This window comes from Muntiacus reevesi, chromosome 13 (assembly GCF_963930625.1).
Source record: "Muntiacus reevesi chromosome 13, mMunRee1.1, whole genome shotgun sequence".
Classification (NCBI taxonomy): domain Eukaryota; kingdom Metazoa; phylum Chordata; class Mammalia; order Artiodactyla; family Cervidae; genus Muntiacus; species Muntiacus reevesi.
In genome coordinates, this window is record NC_089261.1 from 62,823,154 (window position 1) to 62,842,952 (window position 19,799).

Here is a 19,799-nt window from a genome sequence, read left to right on the forward strand (position 1 = left end):
TCCCGCTGTGTTATGTCACAAAATTCAGCACCATAATGTGGAGTGGATAGAATAAAAGATCACATTTGTTTCAGTAACAGTCAGGAAGCAAATCTATCTACTTATATGAATAATGCTAAGTAATGAATCGATGTAGTCTTTCGAAAACACGTTGGACCCGCCATACTTAGAATATGTTAGGTCATGTTTTTTGAGTGAATGCTGGATCTAATATGTAATATATGTTTATATAATATAAATGTATATAAATAAAATAGGGTACAATGACTTGGAAAGCTCTTCAGCTAAAGGTTAATTTGCTAATAATTAACTATTTGGAGTTGTGGGGGAAAAAAGAAGTCAAAGACACTTAAAGCGAAAGTTTTAAACAGAGCTTCCCTGGTGGGCAGTGGTTAAGAATCCACTCGCCAATGCAGGGGACATGGGTTTGATGAGGATCCCAGGTGCCACGGGCCAACTGACCCTGGGTGCCCCCAACCGCTGAGCCCTAGGGTCTACTGGTTGCAGCAAAAGAGCACTGCAACTATAGAGGAGCCCCCACTCACAACTCGAGCAAAGTCTGCACAGGACAGACCCAGCACAGTCAGAAATAAAATGAATAAACATTTAAAATAGTTTTTTTAAGTTTTAAATAGTCTTTAGCAAATGCTGAGGGAGAAGGCAATGGCACCCCACTCCAGTCCTCTTGCCTGGAAAATCCCATGGACAGAGGAGCCTGGTGGGCTGCAATCCATGGGGTCGTGAAGAGTTGGACATGGCTGAGCAACTTCACGTTCACTTTTCACTTTCATGTATTGGAGAAGGAAATGGCAACCCACTCCAGTGTTCTTGCCTGGAGAATCCCAGGGATGGCAGGGCCTGGTGGGCTTCCATCTACGGGGCTGCACAGAGTCGGACACGACTGAAGTGACTTAGCAGCAGCAGCAAATGCTGATCATGAAAAATACTGAAAGCTTACTTGATATGGCAGCTTCTCAAAAAGTTAAACACAGAATTACCATATAATCCAGCAATTCTACTTCAGAATATACCCAAAGATTTGAAAGCAGGGACTTGAACAAGTAAATATATGTATGCTCATAATAGCTGAAAAGAGGATGCAACCCAAAACACTCACTGACAGACAGACAGACAAAATGTGGTGCATACATATGATGAAGTGTTAAAAAGGAAGGAAATCTGACCTATGCTACCACATGGATGGGATTTAATAAAATAAGCCAGTTACAAAAGGACAAATATTATATAATTTCACTTATCTGAGATACCTACAATAATCAAATTCCCAGAGACAACAGAACAGTGGTTGTCACGGGCCGAGGGCAGGGAGAAATGAGGAATTACTGTATAAGGTATACAGAGCTTCAGTTTGGGAAAGATGAAAATTCTGGAGATAGATGGTAGTGATGGTTGCATAACAATGTGGATATACTCAATGCCACTGAATTATAACTCAAATCATAGTAGAAACCAATATTTGAAGTCATGACATGTTAAAGTGAAAGAAAAAATATAATTTGGTTAACACATATATGTCAATACAAATCTAATGTCTCAAATGGTGTACAGTCACTAGTCATTGTGTGTTCATTTGTGTCCGACTCTCTGCGACCCTGTGGACTGTAGCCCGCCAGGCTCCTCTGTGGAATTTTCCAGGCAAGAATACTGGAGTGGGTTGCCATTTCTTTCTCCAGGGGATCTTCCCGACTCAGGGATCTAACCCACATTTCTTGCATCTCCTGTATTGGTAGGCAGATTCTTTACCACTAGTGCCACCTAGGAAGCCCAATTTCAAATATTCTACCAAGTTAATTTAACATTTATTGTCCCATTGTCTGACCACATGCTTAGAATCTGGATTTTGAAAATTTGGTAACCAAAGATACACAACAGTCTTCTAGATGTCTCCTGTTCAATATCATGTCCACTAACCATATGTGGCTATTTAAATTCACTACAATGAAACATTCAGTTCCTCAGTCACACTAGCCACATTTCAAACACACAACGGTCACAAGTGACTAGTGGCTATTGTATTGGGCAGCGTGTATACAATGAATATTTCCATTACCCCAGGAAGTTCTACTGGAAGTTCTATTGCTTTTTTAGATTATACTGCCAACAGAATATGATAAACTCCTTTGGTAAATAACTGAGGTGTGAGAAGCAGGGTGGGTCAATTGAGAATAAACACAAAGAGTCAATTACACTGATCTATAGAAAAAACAACTAGCTGGTGGAATGATTCACTTTTTAACTAGCAGCATCACAGAGCTACAGAGAGCCGTCCTTTCTCATCATAGCTTGCACAAACTTTAATGATGGGAAAGGTTCAGCTGTATTGACTTGAACACACAAGTCTTAAAAAAAGGAACAGGACTCCCACATTGGGAGACATAGTATTAAGTACATTTTCTTTGCAATTCTATAGAATATAATGGAATATCAAAATTAAAACTACTCAGATTTTATAGCAACATAAAATAACATAAGCTCATATGTTAAGTAAACAGGACATGACAAAGCCAAATATATACTGAGTCCAGTCACAGAAGTAGAGATATGGATAATAACTACAAAGGAACAGAAAAACGCAGAAGCAGGTATTAAATAATTATGGACATTTATAGTACTACTATTCAAACTTGGTTAAAACAATAAAAAGGAAAGTAAATGGGTCTATTCAATTCTATTCTAATAATGAGTTATTCACTGTTTTGTAAACAATTGCATGCTTGCTCCAACCTCAATTTCATACATGGAACTCTGCGTATATTTTGTGTTATGCAGTCAGTTGTTGCTCTAATAACGTAAAATGTCCCCTAGAAGGAACATTTTCAAAGAACTGAAAAATTGTGTCTTTTAGAGCCCATCTGATCCCATTCAAAAATAAACTAAAAAACAGCAATTTCAACCTATGTGATTTAAGATAACTGCATCAAATGAGCAGTGCTTTTGTCTGTGTACCAATCTTCTTTATCTAGCACATAAACCAGGTGATGATACATGCTGGCAAATTTATTTAAATATGTTCTTTCATATATTGTCAACATGATAAGGTCATAAATAGAATTATAAAGAAATACATCAAGTGCCAGTGAAAAACAACAAACCTTACTTACTACAAATGATGTTCCCTTTACAGTGATATGCAACTTTCCCTATGAATCAAAACTCCCTGGTTTCTTTAATAATGTTCTCTTTTAAAACTGTACAGACATATAAGTTTTTATCTGTTCAATTTCACTAACACATATAATCTTTGTATATGAGGTATGTTAACTAGAAGAAGAAGAATTAAATTAAAATACTTTATAAAATTTAAGGCCATACACAGACTTTTTGGTGAATACTGTATTTGTCAAAACTGTGTTTTGAGTTTTACTTAAGAAAATCAATGACAAGGATAAAACAATTCTCAATAACGTCCAGCACCAAGTGTGATGATGTAGGAAAGCTGCAGACTTTATTCTTAACTTCTATTTGGATATATGTGTACTTATACATAAATATGTGTTTATCACATTTAAATAGATTGATGCTTATAACCTTATTTCTTTAACAAATTATTTTCCTAGTTCGTTAAATCAGTCAATAGCCTTAAAGGTTATAAAAATAATACATATGATTATTGTCCCCTTAACGGGGTCAAATTGAAAAAGTTCTCATTTTATATTGAGTCAAACATTTTGTGAGAGAGCAGTTCTGGGTTCAAGTCCCAGCTAGGTCACTAACTTAAAGGTTATCCTGCTTACATTACTTTATCCAGCTGGTTTCAGACTCATCATCAGTAAAATGAAAGCGTGGGGAAGACAGCGTTTAACAGCTTCTGGTCTAGAGATACATGTTAGACTCCATCAGGTAACCTACCTCTCTCAATACAGGATCAGTTATTGAATTCAGATTAACGGCTCCCTCATAGGTCAGGTAATAGAATACATTGAGCGCTCGAACAGCCTCTGGTCCTTGCTGTTTATAGCCAAAAATGAGATCAATCCACTGGTGAAGCTGGCAGGAAACAAATTCACTCTCCAGGGCCTGAAAAAAAATGTAGATTTTTATTATTGTGCTGAATTCTATTTTTAAAAGATAGAAATTAAGAATAAGCATTCAAGTTGAACTCTAAACTGTGAACCAAGTTATTCTGCAGTCCTTATTTTCCAGTAGAATTTGTTCTCCTGTGTTATAATTAGAGACTCCCCAGCACTTGTCACACTGAATTACAAGGTTGCTTATACTTCAGGATTCATCTCCGCGGACGGTAGGCACATTGTGAAGACCAGGACCGGGTCTATCTAGGTCACATTTGTAACTCAGGACCTGGCAGGCACTCAATTTATGTTTCAAAGAAAGGAGGTCATACAATGAAAGGCTAGTTTGAAACAGCAAATGTGAAAATATTAAACACTGACTATTCACTTGAAATATTTACAGTTTTTCTAGAATTAAAACATTTTGCTGCCTACTGCAACAACCACAACCAAATTATTTGGTTATTTCAACCGAGTTTTTATACCAACAGATTAGATCTCGGGAGTGATCCTTGTAATTATTGGATTATTATTCTACGTAATAATATCAAATTGGACTGAATATTTGATGCTATAAACATAACAGTGTCCAATAAATAATGAATGAACATAATCAAGTTTTCAGTAGAAATGCTGGGCTCAAGATCACTTCCAATTCATCACCACATTCCCAGAGTTACAAGCACTGTACCTAAAACACGATAGGTGACAATAAATGTTTGCTGAACCTAATAAAGTTTAAAAACCTAAAGAGTTTTCACAAGTGGAGACTTGTTTTTTTTAAAGAAAAGTATTCATTCGTGTATTATTTAATGCTGTTAAAAATTATTCCAACATAAAACCATTATGGGCTAGTTTATCAATAAATAATGTTGTTTGAATAACAGAGCTCTCAAACTCTGAAGTTTAATTTGAAGTGTACCAAGTTACATCAGGTAATGTATCACACTGAAATTCTTATTTTCAGAGTCATAAGTGCATGACTGGGATGTATTTTTGGTGTGGCTTAATGCTATGCTATCAATATTATGAAAAGAAAACTGCTGGTCTTAAAACAAAATTGACCAGCTTTTCTAGCAAGCAACCAATAAGGTACATAAATAATCTCGTGACAAAAGATGTTCTGGAAGTTCATAGGTGTACACTTGTATAGATATGTGCTTTATTAAAATGAGGGCCTATGAATACAAAAACTATTTATAGTTAAATTCAAATAATATATTTCCTCTAACTAATAACATTTAACACGGCTTCATAATATATCATATATCATAAAGTGTAAAAATAAAACTCTAGACAATTCTCATATTTCAAAGTATACCTGGACTGAAATAAGCCTTAAACATATTTAGCTAGTTTCAATGTAAAAGTTACTGTTTAAAGCATCTCTTATAAAACTCACTATATTTATAAATTTAGTAAACAATTAAGAGAGCACAAAACTTCCTCCTATTTTATTTGACATAAGAGAAGGGATGGTAATAACTTTCGGTATTTTTCAGCTATTTTAAGCACATGGATTTGAAATTAATCTGAAAATCCAGGAACTACTGATGCAAGTCACACACAAAAACTGATACATTTGTTTCATTAATTTAGGCCTTGATAGTGACGGGAGTGTGGGGTGGGGGTGGAGTACATGTTTAAAGTGACACATAAAAACAGCAATTGTCTTAATTTGTGTGCAGCGCTCTCTACACAAAAGCCCTAAATATGTTCAAATTAGAGCAAGCTGCTTGATTGTCACTGCGGTCTCATGTCACATTAATGCATGACAAACATTAAACCATACACTTAAATGGCAATTTATATCATTTAAATGTTTACTGCCAGACTAGCTCATCACTCATTTAAATGTGACTTTCTGACAGCTAATTTCAGTTAATTTTCTCCAATTCACTTAATTAGAACTTTCAATCAGGGAAGGACCTGTACATATCTTTGAGCTTACATCCTTTTTAGTTGTTGTTCAAAATCTGAGTGAATAAGCTGCTGAAAAGCTCTAAGATAATAGATGAGCAAGTAACATCTCTGAGTCTACAAAAATGTGTGAATCTATGAAGCAAAGTCATAGTAGGTACTGTAAGGAAGAACCTACACTTATTTATGTAAATAATACTCTCGCCAGTAGTTTAAATAAAAAACGTTTAGTTCATATATACACACTATTGAAACGATAAAAAAAAAACCCTGCATCTAAGCTAATTAAAAATTAATGATTTTAAAATTGTTTAATAAGATAAAACAGTCAGGAGTCTCCTGAGTGTCGGTGGTGTTGTGATTTCAGACTATAAAATTCCAGAAGGCTCAGCAAATGATGCAGTACAAATTTTCTCAATATTAAAGCTCTAAAAACTAGGGCAATTTTATTTTATGTGTTATCAAACAGAATTGTGAGCCTATTTAATGTTGATTACTTTTTTACGCACATTCAAAATGGTGAAGTTGGTTAGATTTAGATGCTCAAACCTTTACATCTTGACATCACATCAAAATGTTAAGCGAAAATGCTGAAACGACAGGCGCTATGCTTGCATTATGGCAGAAACATGCATGCAGAAATGGCCACGGTGTCACGGTTCAGGCCTTCCCTTACCCCGTTATACTGGCCAATCCTTAAGGGGTTGCCCAGTAATTTACCGCATTATTGGCAAAATCTCTTCCAGAGGTTGATACACACGTTACTTTTATAAATAAACTTTAAGCACATTTTAAAGAGCTAAAGCAGCCTTCAGTTATTTCTCACAACAGAGCTTTTAAAAGGAACGCCCAAGGAGAACTACCATGGATATATGGGAATTCCCAAAAATTTAAAAATCATTTTAGTACAAAGTCAGTTCAGGACTTTTAACATTGATACCAGTGAGTGACAACTGCCTAACCAATACTGTATGATAATAAACAAATAAACAAATGCAGTTACTGAAGACTTGATAGAAGCGGTAAGGACAAGCAGGAGGAAATTATTAAGGGTAAAAAAATACAAATAATTCAAAATGGAAGACCCTGGGAATACATTTTATAACTTCTGTTTTTGAGATTCAAAACCATTAAATTAAAAATTCTTTAATTTCTCTTTCATAAGATTTTTAAAGATGCTCTTTATATAAATACTTGTTTATATATACATTTTGCATCACAAAAAATATAAAAATATGCCAGTGGAATGCTAAGCATCTGAGATTTTTCAAAGCCTTTAGGACAGACAGTCCTCATTAAGACTGGAGTTAAATACGGTTTGCAGCGAGGGGACGGTAACATCCTTCCCATGCTGCTCTCAAACCTAGCCAATCAATTGTTAGCACTCCCCTAGCAGGCTAGACATCATTTACATCCAATGTGTGCTCTGAGTAAAATTTGTAAAAAAGAAAATCCACTAAAATGTCCAACACAATACAATAATATTCAACTCATCTGAGTTATTATAAAATAAATCAGTAACTAATGTTCAATTGTTAAGGTTCAAATAAGACTATGAAAAGACTACTGTATGAAGGCTCGCATGAATTGTCAGTCCAATCCAGGGGGACTCATATTAGTCTTGACAAACTGTCTTGGGGCTGATATCTGTTTTTTTAATGAGATCTATTAAGCAGAGTCTAAAACACTTGAGATATGCTAAAAAGTACAGTATACAGATGTCAAATACAAACACTTATTAGTAACTTTCATTTGTTTGGTCTACATGCAGAACATCAACAAATTAAAGGCTTAATATTATAAAGAAAATAGTAAATTATTCATAAATAACTCATTTGTGTAGCCCTGTGTCAGAAATAATTATAACATATATGAATATGTGTCTAACAATAAATCTCACTGAAAGATCGCAATCTATGTTTTCCTGAAACTAACCCATTAAGGAAATGAATTATTTATTGCTAAAAAATGTTACACAAAATTATTCTTGTCTCTTATAGTGGAGTCAAATAATACAGTAACTTAGGTAGAAATCATTTGCTTTTTCAAAGAAATTCTAAGCTATTTGAGGATAAAAATTCTAAAATATAAAGCAATCATATGTTTAGTAATCTAATCATGCTCTAGAAATACTCTAGCAATTGCATTTTCAAAAAATCAAATTTTTTTCTAATGCAAAAGATAGGTAAAATCAAGAAAACCAACTTCAATGAACAAAAGACATTATTAGATAATTGTTTACCTCATGATCAGGAAACCTTAACTGTGTAATATTTGTGTTTCTCTTACTTGTAATTCCCAGATTAATGCTAATATTTACTTACACTTTTGCTAAATCTTCTCATATCATGCAATTTTTGAAAAGCAGCTAAATAAGAGCTACTGGTATCTATAGGATAAATAATTTTTATAAAAATCAAATAAGCAGGTCAAATTTTATTTAAGTATAGAAATAATTATATAACTAGAAGGAAATAGGTTTCTGCAGCCCAGGTACAGATTTATGCAATTTATGCATCCCTATCTCACTATTTCTAATCCCAGGCTTTGAGAAGGCCTGATTCTGTTCCAATATATAAAATGTCATAGCTGTAATGTTTCAAATAAAATAAAAATCACTAACTAACTCTCGACTTGATATGCATTTAATTATAAGGTGCATTTAATCATATTGTAATAGTTTAAAGCATAAGAATTAGTTTTGGGACTTTCTGTACATGTAATTAAGAGTCTTAATTCATTGGAGTGTAGATAGTACTAAGTTTCAAAGGAGTTAATGTTTGGATTGGCAAAAATGTTAATATACAACATTATGAACTTGGAATTTTGAAGTGTTTTTCATTTTAAATATATGTAATAGGCCTTCTTATAACACACACACATGTGCACACACACACACATGTGCACACACACAAACACGATTTAAAATGAACTGGTCTGTTATGTTTGTACGTGCTGGATTTCAAACACTAGTGGTAATGTTTCCTTAACATTGATATATGACCTTTGTAATTTACATTGAAGAAAGCTGTTTTTTTCAGCCTAATTAGAACTGTTTCAAATTTTCCTGCTAAATATATGATATAAAGTCCTTTCAACTTTTTTATTCTAGAGTTTCTTTCCATGTCAACTTTGTTCCAATCAAAATATGCTTTGAATTAAATGATTTTGATTGAATATGTGGATCACATTTCACTTCTAAGATTTAAACTCCAAAAAGGAAAAGTTTAGCCTGTTCAAACAAAGCAAGAGCAGCCACTTTGCGGAAAGCTATTCACATTTAAGAAGACTGACAAATTGTTTGTGTGCACCATTAGGTCTAGTTTCTGCAATAGTTGCCAGATTTCCTGTCCCCCTAATAAGATACATTAACTCCTTAAATGCTGGCTCTGAAGTCATGAAAAATCCAAGTAACTCCAGCAAATTTTTAATTTACCTATAATTTCCTTTTCTGAAATAAACTGAAAATATAGGAAAGAAAAATTGCTGTTACATCAAATTTTGTGAGAAAGAAAGGTCAAGAGAAAAATCAACACTTTTTTTTCATACTGGACAGATATAAATTCAGAATGTGAATATACTTTCCAAATGGGATTTTTCAAGATGTGACAAATTCACATTAATCCCTGTCTTTTAAAAATGCATTTAATTAACCTATTTAAGGTTAACGCAGGTGAAACACAGCAGTGAAAATTCTAAAGTATTTGATAAACTATAATCTAACATGAGCTTAACATTCTCCCATATTGATTACAAATATATTACAAAATGGTTCAGAATTCAGACATTTACCATAATGTAAAATATATAACAAAAAATGTAAAACAGATTTTATATTAGTTACAGAGAAAAGTTTAACTTTGGGACTTAAACAGTACGCATGAAGCTCTGACATGAAGAACAACAATTCATGAATGCCAAGGGGAAAAATAAAGGAGCATTAAGGATCTAGAAAAAATTGTGGGATGCTAAGAATAAAAATTGTATCTTACAGTTAAAAAGAATGAAACTTAGTCAACAACATACTGAAGTGTGGACTGGAAGACAGAGAAATCACTAAAGGGGTTCTGTACTTCTAAACTGCCCTTGAACTGCTGGGTAAAAGAGAGATTGTGCAGCCAACAGCACACTGCTCACTGCTGCATTTATACCATTACTGAAGAAAAGTGAGTTAGTATCGTGTCTTGATATAACCATCAAGCACTTGTGCATCTTTTGGCAGCAGAATCATTCTGTCTACGATTGTTATTGTGTAGTTTTAAATGGAGTAGTCAACCAGCTGTTATATATTTTATACACTGAAGGCCATGTTTCCTTTGAAATTCATAGTTTTAATCTCAACTGAAGTCTGTATTGCTGTGCGCCAAGATCAAAAGGATTAGGCAAACTTGTACAATTACCCTTCTTTTCAGAGAGATGATTTTTTTCTAATGTTTAAAATAGTCCTATATGCTGACATTTTATCCAACTATTTTCTTTAGAGCTACAGAACATTAAAACATTTAATTAACATTTCAACCTTAGGTCACTCTTAATCTAAAATCTAGGAATTCACGATGTACAGATATGTTAAACTAGCTACAGTGCAACACACTTAGGGAGATGGAGCTTTTTTAAAAAATCTAATAAGGAACGCTAGAGAACAATTAAAATTAGAGGATAGATATATCCATCTAATTTATCATTTGCTTACACTTTGCATGCCCTGGTTCAGAAAGCAATTCACAATACTTATATTAATGAATAGGTATCAATATAAAATAAATTTAACATAAGCATGGCAATGCAAACCTAAGGGTAAGAAGTACATAAAAATTGTGCCATGAAATTCTGTAGAGTTGTTAGAGGTATGCCATGTATTTGACATTAAGCTTTCTAACAGGCAACACAAAGAAGGAAACAAGAACACTTATAAGAGTCAAAAGTGACTATAATGTAAAAACAAACCAGATGGCCTAGAAAAACACATTATTTCTATTCCTGAGATAAGAAATTCCTCCCGTGGCAATATGATGGAATCCAGGTATGTGACTCTCAGAGGGACTGACTTAATCCTGGGGTAGATCTGAAGTATGGACAAATGGAGAAACTACATATTCTTCAGGCAATCCTGCATAAATAGTATTTCTCTTAGGTAAGGCATTGGATGGTAAATTCTAGATTACATTCTATGACAAGTACCTGGAATGCAGCCATTTTATTGTGTCAGTAAATGCAGAGCCACATGCTTCAACAACAGCTGAACTGAGTCATAGGACTAATAATCTCTTTAAAATGTGAGCAAACAAATGCCTTTGTGAAAGACACAACAAGTCTCTATGGGAGGTAAGCCCACCTTCACTTGGAAGAGTAGCTGTCTTCCTTAAGACTAGTTCAAGATTTTCCTCGGAAAGAAATTCTGGATAAACTTTCCCACATGGATAAATGGCAACAGAAGCTTCCAAATACCAATCATGATATTCAAATACATATTGATGTTAAAATGTTTTAAATTACTGTACTCAATGCTCAACTCTTTACAAAGAATTAGTAAAGTATCCCTAGAAAATTAATTTGAGGTATTCTAAATGGCTGTAATGTTCTCTAAGATAAACTAGTTATAAAAATACATACTTAAAAAAATAAAATACTAATCCAAAATTCTTTGTTATCTGCCTAAGTATAGGAAATAAAAGAATAGATTTCCTCTTCAACAGTCATAGAAAACTGAATTAATTTGCCGTTGGAACTGCTGGAGGTTTTAATTTTATAGTTGTTTATTAAAAGGAAAACAAAACCAAAAAAATTTAATCCCTTCCCATTTGCTTATCCGCATAGATCTGATAAATACTAGCAGTCTCTTGCCTTTGAAGATGGCCAGACCAGAATCCCTACTTATTGCCAGATGTAGTTTAATCCCACAGGGACTTCAGATAAAAACAAGGAGCTGTCTTCATGGCACCAGCGATTCCCTGGACTGACTGCCATAAACTTATATTGGCAAATCAAAATTCTTGGCAAAATAGAACACTTATTATATCACCACTTCCAAGAATATCCAATAAAGAAAAACTTGAACTAAAGAATATGGATGCAAATGTTGAATATTTTTTTTTTAAGCACTGACAAGTTCAGCCAGAGAATTACATCTGTACTTACTTTATGTGTTCAATTGTATATATGTACATTATGTAGGGTAAAGGTCTCTTTTCATTCTGCAACTTTTGATTACTATCAGCAGCTCTGTCATCCATTCAATCAACAAAACTTTATAAGGTTTACTTATAATGGTTTTACTATCAGTTCTGTTCTATGCTACATTCTAGGGAATTGAGATGAAATATCCCTTTGGAGAGTAAGGAGGTAAAAAGTCATCTCTTAGAGGACTGTAGGGCTTCTCTGGGGGCTCAAATGGTAAAGAATCTGCCTGCAATGCAGGAAACCCAGGTTCAATCCCTGGGCTGGGAAGATCCCCTGGAGAAGGAAATGGCAACCTATTCAAGTATTCTTGCCTGGAGAATTCCATGGACAAAGGAGCCTGGCAGGCTACAGTTCATAGGGTTGCAAAGAGTCGGACAGGACTGAGCAACTGATTTTCACTTTTTTCAAGATGATTGTAATAGCTTATGTGAGAGGTACAGAGAACCCCGATCAAGAAGGAGGCAGCAGGAGTGAAGAAGAGAGACAGATTAAACAAAGATTTAAGGTGTAAGTTCAAAGCTAGTGGAGGTGATGAAATTCCAGGTGAGTTATTTCAAATCCTAAAAGATGATGCTGTTAAAGTGCTGCACTCAGTATGCCAGCAAATTTGGAAAACTCAGCAGTGGCCACAGGACTGGAAAAGGTCAGTTTGCATTCCAATCCCAAAGAAAGGCAATGCCAAAGAATGCTCAAACTACCGCACAATTGCACTCATCTCACACACTAATAAAGTAATGCTCAAAATCCTACAAGCCAGACTTCAGCAATATGTGAATCATGAACTTCCAGATGTTCAAGCTAGTTTTAGAAAAGGCAGAGGAACCAGAGATCAAATTGCCAACATCCATTGGGTCATCAAAAAAGCAAGAGAGTTCCAGAAAAACATCTATTTCTGCTTTATTGCCTATGCCAAAGCCTTTGGTGGATCACAACAAACTGTAGAAAATTCTGAAAGAGATGGGAATACCAGACCACCTGACCTGCCTTCTCAGAAATCTGTATAGGTCAGGAAGCAACAGTTAGAACTGGACATGGAACAACAGACTGGTTCCAAATAGGAAAAGGAGTATGTCAAGGCTGTATATTGTCACCCCGCTTATTTAACTTATATGCAGAGTACATCATGAGAAATGCTGGGCTGGATGAAGCACAAACTGGAATCAAGATTGACAGGAGAAATATTAATAATCTCAGATATGCAGATGACACCACCCTTATGGCAGAAAGCAAAGAAGAACTAAAGAACCTCTTGATGAAAGTGAAAGAGGAGAGTGAAAAAGTGCGGCTTAAAGCTCAATATTCAGAAAAGTAAGATCATGGCATCCGGTCTCGTCACTTCATGGCAAATAGATGGGGAAACAGTGGCTGACTTTATTTTTTTGTGCTCCAAAATCACTGCAGATGGTGACTGCAGCCATGAAATTAAAAGACTCCTTGGAAGGAAAGTCATGACCAACCTAGACAGCATATTAAAAAGCAGATACGTTACTATGCCAACAAAGGTCCGTCTAGTCAAGGCTATGGTTTTTCCAGTAGTCATGTACAGATATGAGAGTTGGACTATAAGGAAAGTTGAGCACTGAAGAACTGATGCTTTTGAACTGTGCTGTTGGAGAAGACTCTTGAGAGTCCCTTGGACTGCAAGGAGATCCAACCAGTCCATCCTAAAGGAAATCAGTCCTGAATATTCATTGGAAGGACTGATGCTGAAGCTGAAACTCCAATACTTTGGCCCCCTGATGCAAAGAATTCATTTGAAAAGACCCTGATGCTGGGAAAGATTGAGGGCAGGAGGAGAAGGGGACGACAGAGGATGAGATGGCTGGATGGCATCACCGACTCAATGGACATAAGTTTGGGTAAACTCAGGGAGTTGGTGACGGACAGGGAGGCCTGGCGTCTGTGGCTCATGGAGTCGCAAAGATTTGGACACGACGGAGTGACTGAACTGAACTGAACTAAGATGTAAGTTATTACTTATACCACCAATTGTTTATCAATATGAGAGGTGAAGGGTGATACCCAGATTTCAATTTAGACCTTGACCATATTGGAGAAGTAACAGTTTACATGGTAAAAGATTAATTCAGTTTTGAACTTAACATTTTGAACTTTCTTTTATAGATTTGATTTTAACCATAAGCCTATCTTGGATGCAAATCTGCTAACTATAATAGAAATTTGCATACTGTTTCAATATTAAGATATGTCCATGTTCAATACTGAGATGTCTGAGCCAAAAAAATTCTAGGCAACAAAATAACCATCAGATTTTATACCAGTGATGTCCAGCAGGAATACAATGCAAGCCAGATATGGAGTTTAAAATGTTTTAGTAGCTGCATTTTAAAAGATAGGAAAAATTAATTTTCAATTTTATATATTTAATCAAAGATATCATTTAAACATATAACCAATATATAATTATTTTGCATTAAATCTAAGAAATCTGATATACAACTTATACATACAGCACATCTCAATTTAGACTAGCCACATTTCAAGTGATCAACAGCCACACATGACTGGTGGTTACAACACTGGGCAGCGAAGCTTTATTCAGTTCCAAGTACTGACTCTGCATTCACATTTTTACAGCGTTTTTATATAAGAGTGAATTCAGGAATTAACAGTATTTAACATTACAGCTGTAATTGTATTAACAAATTCAGCTTCTCTTACTTAAAAAAAGATAAACCTTACAAAGTAAAAAGCACCTGTTGCAGACGATAAACTGACCTTTGATACAGTTTTGAAGTGGTCATTACAATTGTCAGTGCCACAATTTTTTAGGCTATATTTTAGGACATGACAGCAGAGATACAGTATCTTCACTTGTGAAACAGATGTAATATTCTGCAATGTATATTATTCAGCCATTTATAAACAACTGAAGAAATGTGGCAGCATTCAAAACACGGCACTACGAATACTCTAACAATAAAAGTAAAGGGCTAACATTACCAATTATGATGTTATCTGCAAACTCTCCATCCTTGAAAGTTTGTAATTAGAATTCTAACACACTACCTACTCAGCGGTGTCACCAACGTACTTTAAGAACTAACATATAGCTACAAACTATGATTTAGTATAGGAAACACAATGCTTGCTGAAAATCAATTATGTGAAGTGAATAGACAATGTGGATGCATTCATAAACGTCATAAATAGTTCACTTCAGTAGCAGATGACACTAGCCTCTGTTTGCCCACTCCTAGAAATCCCGTCACATCTACAGTAACAGTCTATGATTCTCTGAATAACAATAAACTGTAGGTCTGACTCTTTCTCAATCATTGATGGAATAATGACTAGTAAGTACATCAGTCTTGTTTAATTATTTTTAGGTAGCCATGAATATGCAGGCAATATGAGATCAACAGTGTAAATGGCTTGAAAGAATCAAGTAAATTTGTTACTTATGCTCGCTTACCTCACTTTCGCTTCTTAACTAATCTCTCATCTATCTGTTATAGGTACACCACCAAAAATGTTGTTAAAATTACCACCTCCTATGGAGGATGCTCATCACTTCACCTCTCAGCACTGTGGTACTTAGGTTTCTACTCTAAGCTTCCTTGATAACATCCCTCCAGATTTTCTTTCTACATTTTTGATTCTCCTTCTCACCTTTTAATGGAAGGCCTTTCTCATCGGTTGACATCGTCAGTGTGCCTTATCCTCATGATTCAGTCCCAGGCCCTTGTTTCTGATATAATTCAGACCAGATGAGCCAGACCTCAGCTGCCTCTACTGACTATCATGACCATCTCCAGGGTCTCAAGTCCAAAACACTTGCCTCAGGTAATGCAAACATTATACATTATATATATATATATTACATATTATATGTATTACATATTATATATATATACAAAATGAAGAATTGCCTCTCTTAAACTTGCTGTCTTGCTTGCTTTTCTGATGATGGATGTAAACTATCCTCCAGTTAACTAATTCAGAAATGGGGCCGTCATCTGGACAGCTTTTTTTTCTCCCTCCAAAACATCATCTATTCAGGTAATAAGCCTTCCAAGTATCTTCAAATTTGTTTTTTTCTTCTACTGTGACTATCTTCGGTTCCATGCTTCATTATTTCTTTGCTCAATTATTCCAACACTATCCAAACTGTTCTCTTTCTCTATAAAAATCTACCTCCCCTCATTCAATGCCAATCTAAAACCTGACCAAGTCACTGCTCTCCCTAAAATGTCCTAGTAGCTCTGCTTTCTCTAAAGCAGCGGGTCTCCAACTTGAACAGCCACCAAGGTCCCCTAGAGGACTCGCTGGGACACAGACTGCTGGGCTCCTGCCCACACAGTTTCTGTTCCTATAGCTCTGGAGCTGAGCCTGAGATCTGCCTCTTTAACAAGTTCTCAGGTAAGAGTGACGCTCCTGGTTTGGCAACCACCCTGTGGGCACCACTCTCCCAAAGATAAAAGTCCACCTGACTTACAAGACATCGTGGATTGTTCATATACTCTGCCTCCAGTCTTATCTCTGTGGGCATCACTCACAGTCTCTTGCACACATACGGGACTCCACCTTCTGAGTTAAGCTGAGTGCACAGACTGTACTGTAATAACATCAAGATCTTTGTTCACGCTGCTTTGTATCTCTGTGACCCCTTTCTGTCATCCTGCTCCCCCCTTGGTGAACTGCTACTCATTCTTAAAAGACTAAAATCAAATGTGATTTCCTTGGGTTAGGCACTGACCAACCTTTCCAAGGTAGCAAAATAAGGCATTTCCCTTGGGCTGCAGAGTAAAAAAAAACAATTATAACTATGTATGGTGCTGGCTGTTAACTAGATTTAGGGTGATCATTTCATAATACACAAATATTGAATCATTTTGATGAACACTGGAAAGTAATGTTATACATCAATAATATCTCAATAAAATTAACATTAAAAATGTATATACACAAACAAATAAAATATTAAATGCTTTAACAGTAGCCTGTGCTTTTCCTTTATGGTATATACCACAAGTATTATATTATTTGTTATATGATATATTATCACAAGTTATATATTTATTTTTTTAGTTTCTTATTTACTATTCATCTCCCTCACTGAACAATATGGTGCAAAAGGGCAGGCAATATGCTGTCTTTCTCACTGCTATATTCCAAAGACTAATAAGTTGTAGGCACTCACTAAATATTTGTTGAATGAATAAATAAACACATCACTTAATCTATTTCTCTAATTAGTTACCGCCATGTCTGTTTGATCTTCATAATGTCAGCACCAAAGGGCAGGTGTCATATTCTTTCAATTTTGTGATCAGAGACCTAATTACCCAGTAGGCCCCTAATAAATGTCTGCTGAATGAATGAATGACATTTAAGAAATTCTTGTGATTTAGCACAATTCAGCATCTATGCTGAGGGACTACAATCTTAAAGCACTGTATAAGCAGCATGAAATTAACAATAGAAACTTTATCAGTTGATACTGTGCTAATTTGGGAGAGTTTTAGAAAATGTGAAAAATTTCTGTGATTACTAGCCATTACAAATGATTTGCCTATAGTTAACCATGCAATCAAATTTGGGATAGGCTGATTACATGGAAAAAGGAAAAAGTGAAGTGTATATTACAGTATCATCTTTCATGTTTTCTTTTTTCTTGAACAATGTCAGGAAGATGGATGCAAATGAAGTCATTCATAAATCTGACAAAGCCTCTAGAAAGCCAACAATTATGTAAGGAAAAGGCATCTGTAGGTCAACTTGTAAGAAACTCACTACCAACTAAAAAACATTATAATTACACTGGCACTTAACATTTAGTGATTGTTTATAATGTGCCCAGTTTTATGTTAAATGTTTTACATGGATTATTTTACTTAATTTTCATAGTAACCCTATGAGATAAGCACTATATTTTAAAAACTGTTTCATCAATGAGGTTAAGAACACTAAGTAAATAGACTGTCACACAGCTAGTAAATGTCAGAGTTGCAACCTGAATTGAGATCTGACTCCTGGAGCCATGTTAGTACACGTCCTTTTGAAAAATTCTGAAATAGAATGGTATATGCCAAAGTTGCACTATTCCAAAAATATGAAATCTTTTATACTAAGAATTATTTTTAATGGGTTTCACCCAATACCACTGGGTAATACTAGTATTTTTAAAATTAATTTATTTTTATTGGAGGATAATTACTCTACAACATTGTGATGTCTCTTGCCACATATCAACATGAATCAGCCACGGGTACAGACGCTATGTGTCCCCCACCCTGAGCCACACCCTTTCACCTCCTTTGTCACCCCCTCCCTCTGGGTTGTCCCAGAGCACCGCTTTGGGTGCCCTGCTCTGAGCATTGAACTGGCACTGGTCATCTACTCTATATGTGGTAAGGTGTATGCTGCCGTGCTGTCCTCTCAGATGACCCCACCCTTGCCTTCTCTTAGAGTCCAAAGGTCTGTCCTTTACATCTGTGTCTCTTTTGTTGCCCTGTATCTAGGATTCTCTTGGTAACACTAGCATTAAGTATTGCTGAGTATATTCCAAATCTGACGTGCCATGTCAACCCAAAGGCTTTATTTACAGATTTTACTCTTCTTTCAACTGGATTTCATTTTTACACTTGCTTTTCAAGACTTAAACTTTACAGTTCATTTTTCTACCTTCCTCACTAGTATCTGAATTCCTGGAAGGCAGAGATTGTAGCTCATTCATGGAACTGAACACATAGTAAACACTCAAAAAATATTTATAGAGCTAAATAAGAAATTATATTCTAGGCTTCTTTTCACTAATTTAACTGTGTATTATGAGATTTTAAAAATTGAATAGAAAAACTCAACAGTTAAACAAGACAGAATACCAACATGTTTGTTAATTGCTAAGTCCAAAGACTCTTAATAAAGAAGCAGTTGAATTATTTTGGTTTGAGAATTAACAGCAAGAATTCATTCTGCTAGTTTCTGAACAACCATGAACATTAGAAACATAAAACAAAATCTGACTTCATATATTTTAAAATGTATCATATTTTGCTTTGACACATAAAACTATTTGATTTCTTTTAAGTCAAACTACCATGCAAAAAGAAAGGAGAAAATTTCTCTCATTTCCTATTTAAATAAACACTTTAACTACCAAATTTGATACATGTTTTTGTTAATTTTTAAAAAATATTTTAAATATTTTCATGTAATAACGCTGTCTCAAACTAACTACTCAGGACCCTGAACTACACATTTTTCTTTCTTTTTTTTTTTTCTAAAGTACAGCACAAATATTATTTGTCTTTGTGGTTTTAGTATCTCTTAAATGTGCCACCTGGCAATCACTTCTAAATTAAACTACTATAATAATAAACAATAAGCTCAAACATAAAACTGTTTTGAGACATCTTTAAAGCTTTACAGGTAACTGCTACAAGCTGGTAAAACACACTAGAATACTGTAATACCAGAGTTGGAACCACTACCTTTATTAGGTTAGGAGAATTGGATCAAGGACATAGATGTATTCATTCTGAGAGACCACCATTCTCCTCTTTTGTTTTCAAAAATAAAACTCTCCTTTATACAATGTCTACTGTTGCAGTTAAACTCAAAGGATACAGTTATAAGGTAAGAACCTATCAAATACGTATTAGTGATAAGCATTGAGATTTTCCTTAAATATGTAGGCGAAAA

At 34.9% G+C, this 19,799-nt stretch overlaps 1 protein-coding gene across 3 annotated transcripts in view; it reads right to left on the reverse strand.

The window, feature by feature from the left end:
• Nucleotides 1-19,799, reverse strand: part of LRBA (LPS responsive beige-like anchor protein) — a 719,345-nt gene that overhangs the window by 75,523 nt on the left and 624,023 nt on the right. For all 3 annotated transcript variants that reach the window (XM_065905003.1, XM_065905001.1, XM_065905002.1), the window contains exon 48: nt 3,871-4,038. In XM_065905003.1, the coding sequence (XP_065761075.1) occupies nt 3,871-4,038 (168 nt within the window). The remainder of the gene's footprint in view (nt 1-3,870; nt 4,039-19,799) is intronic.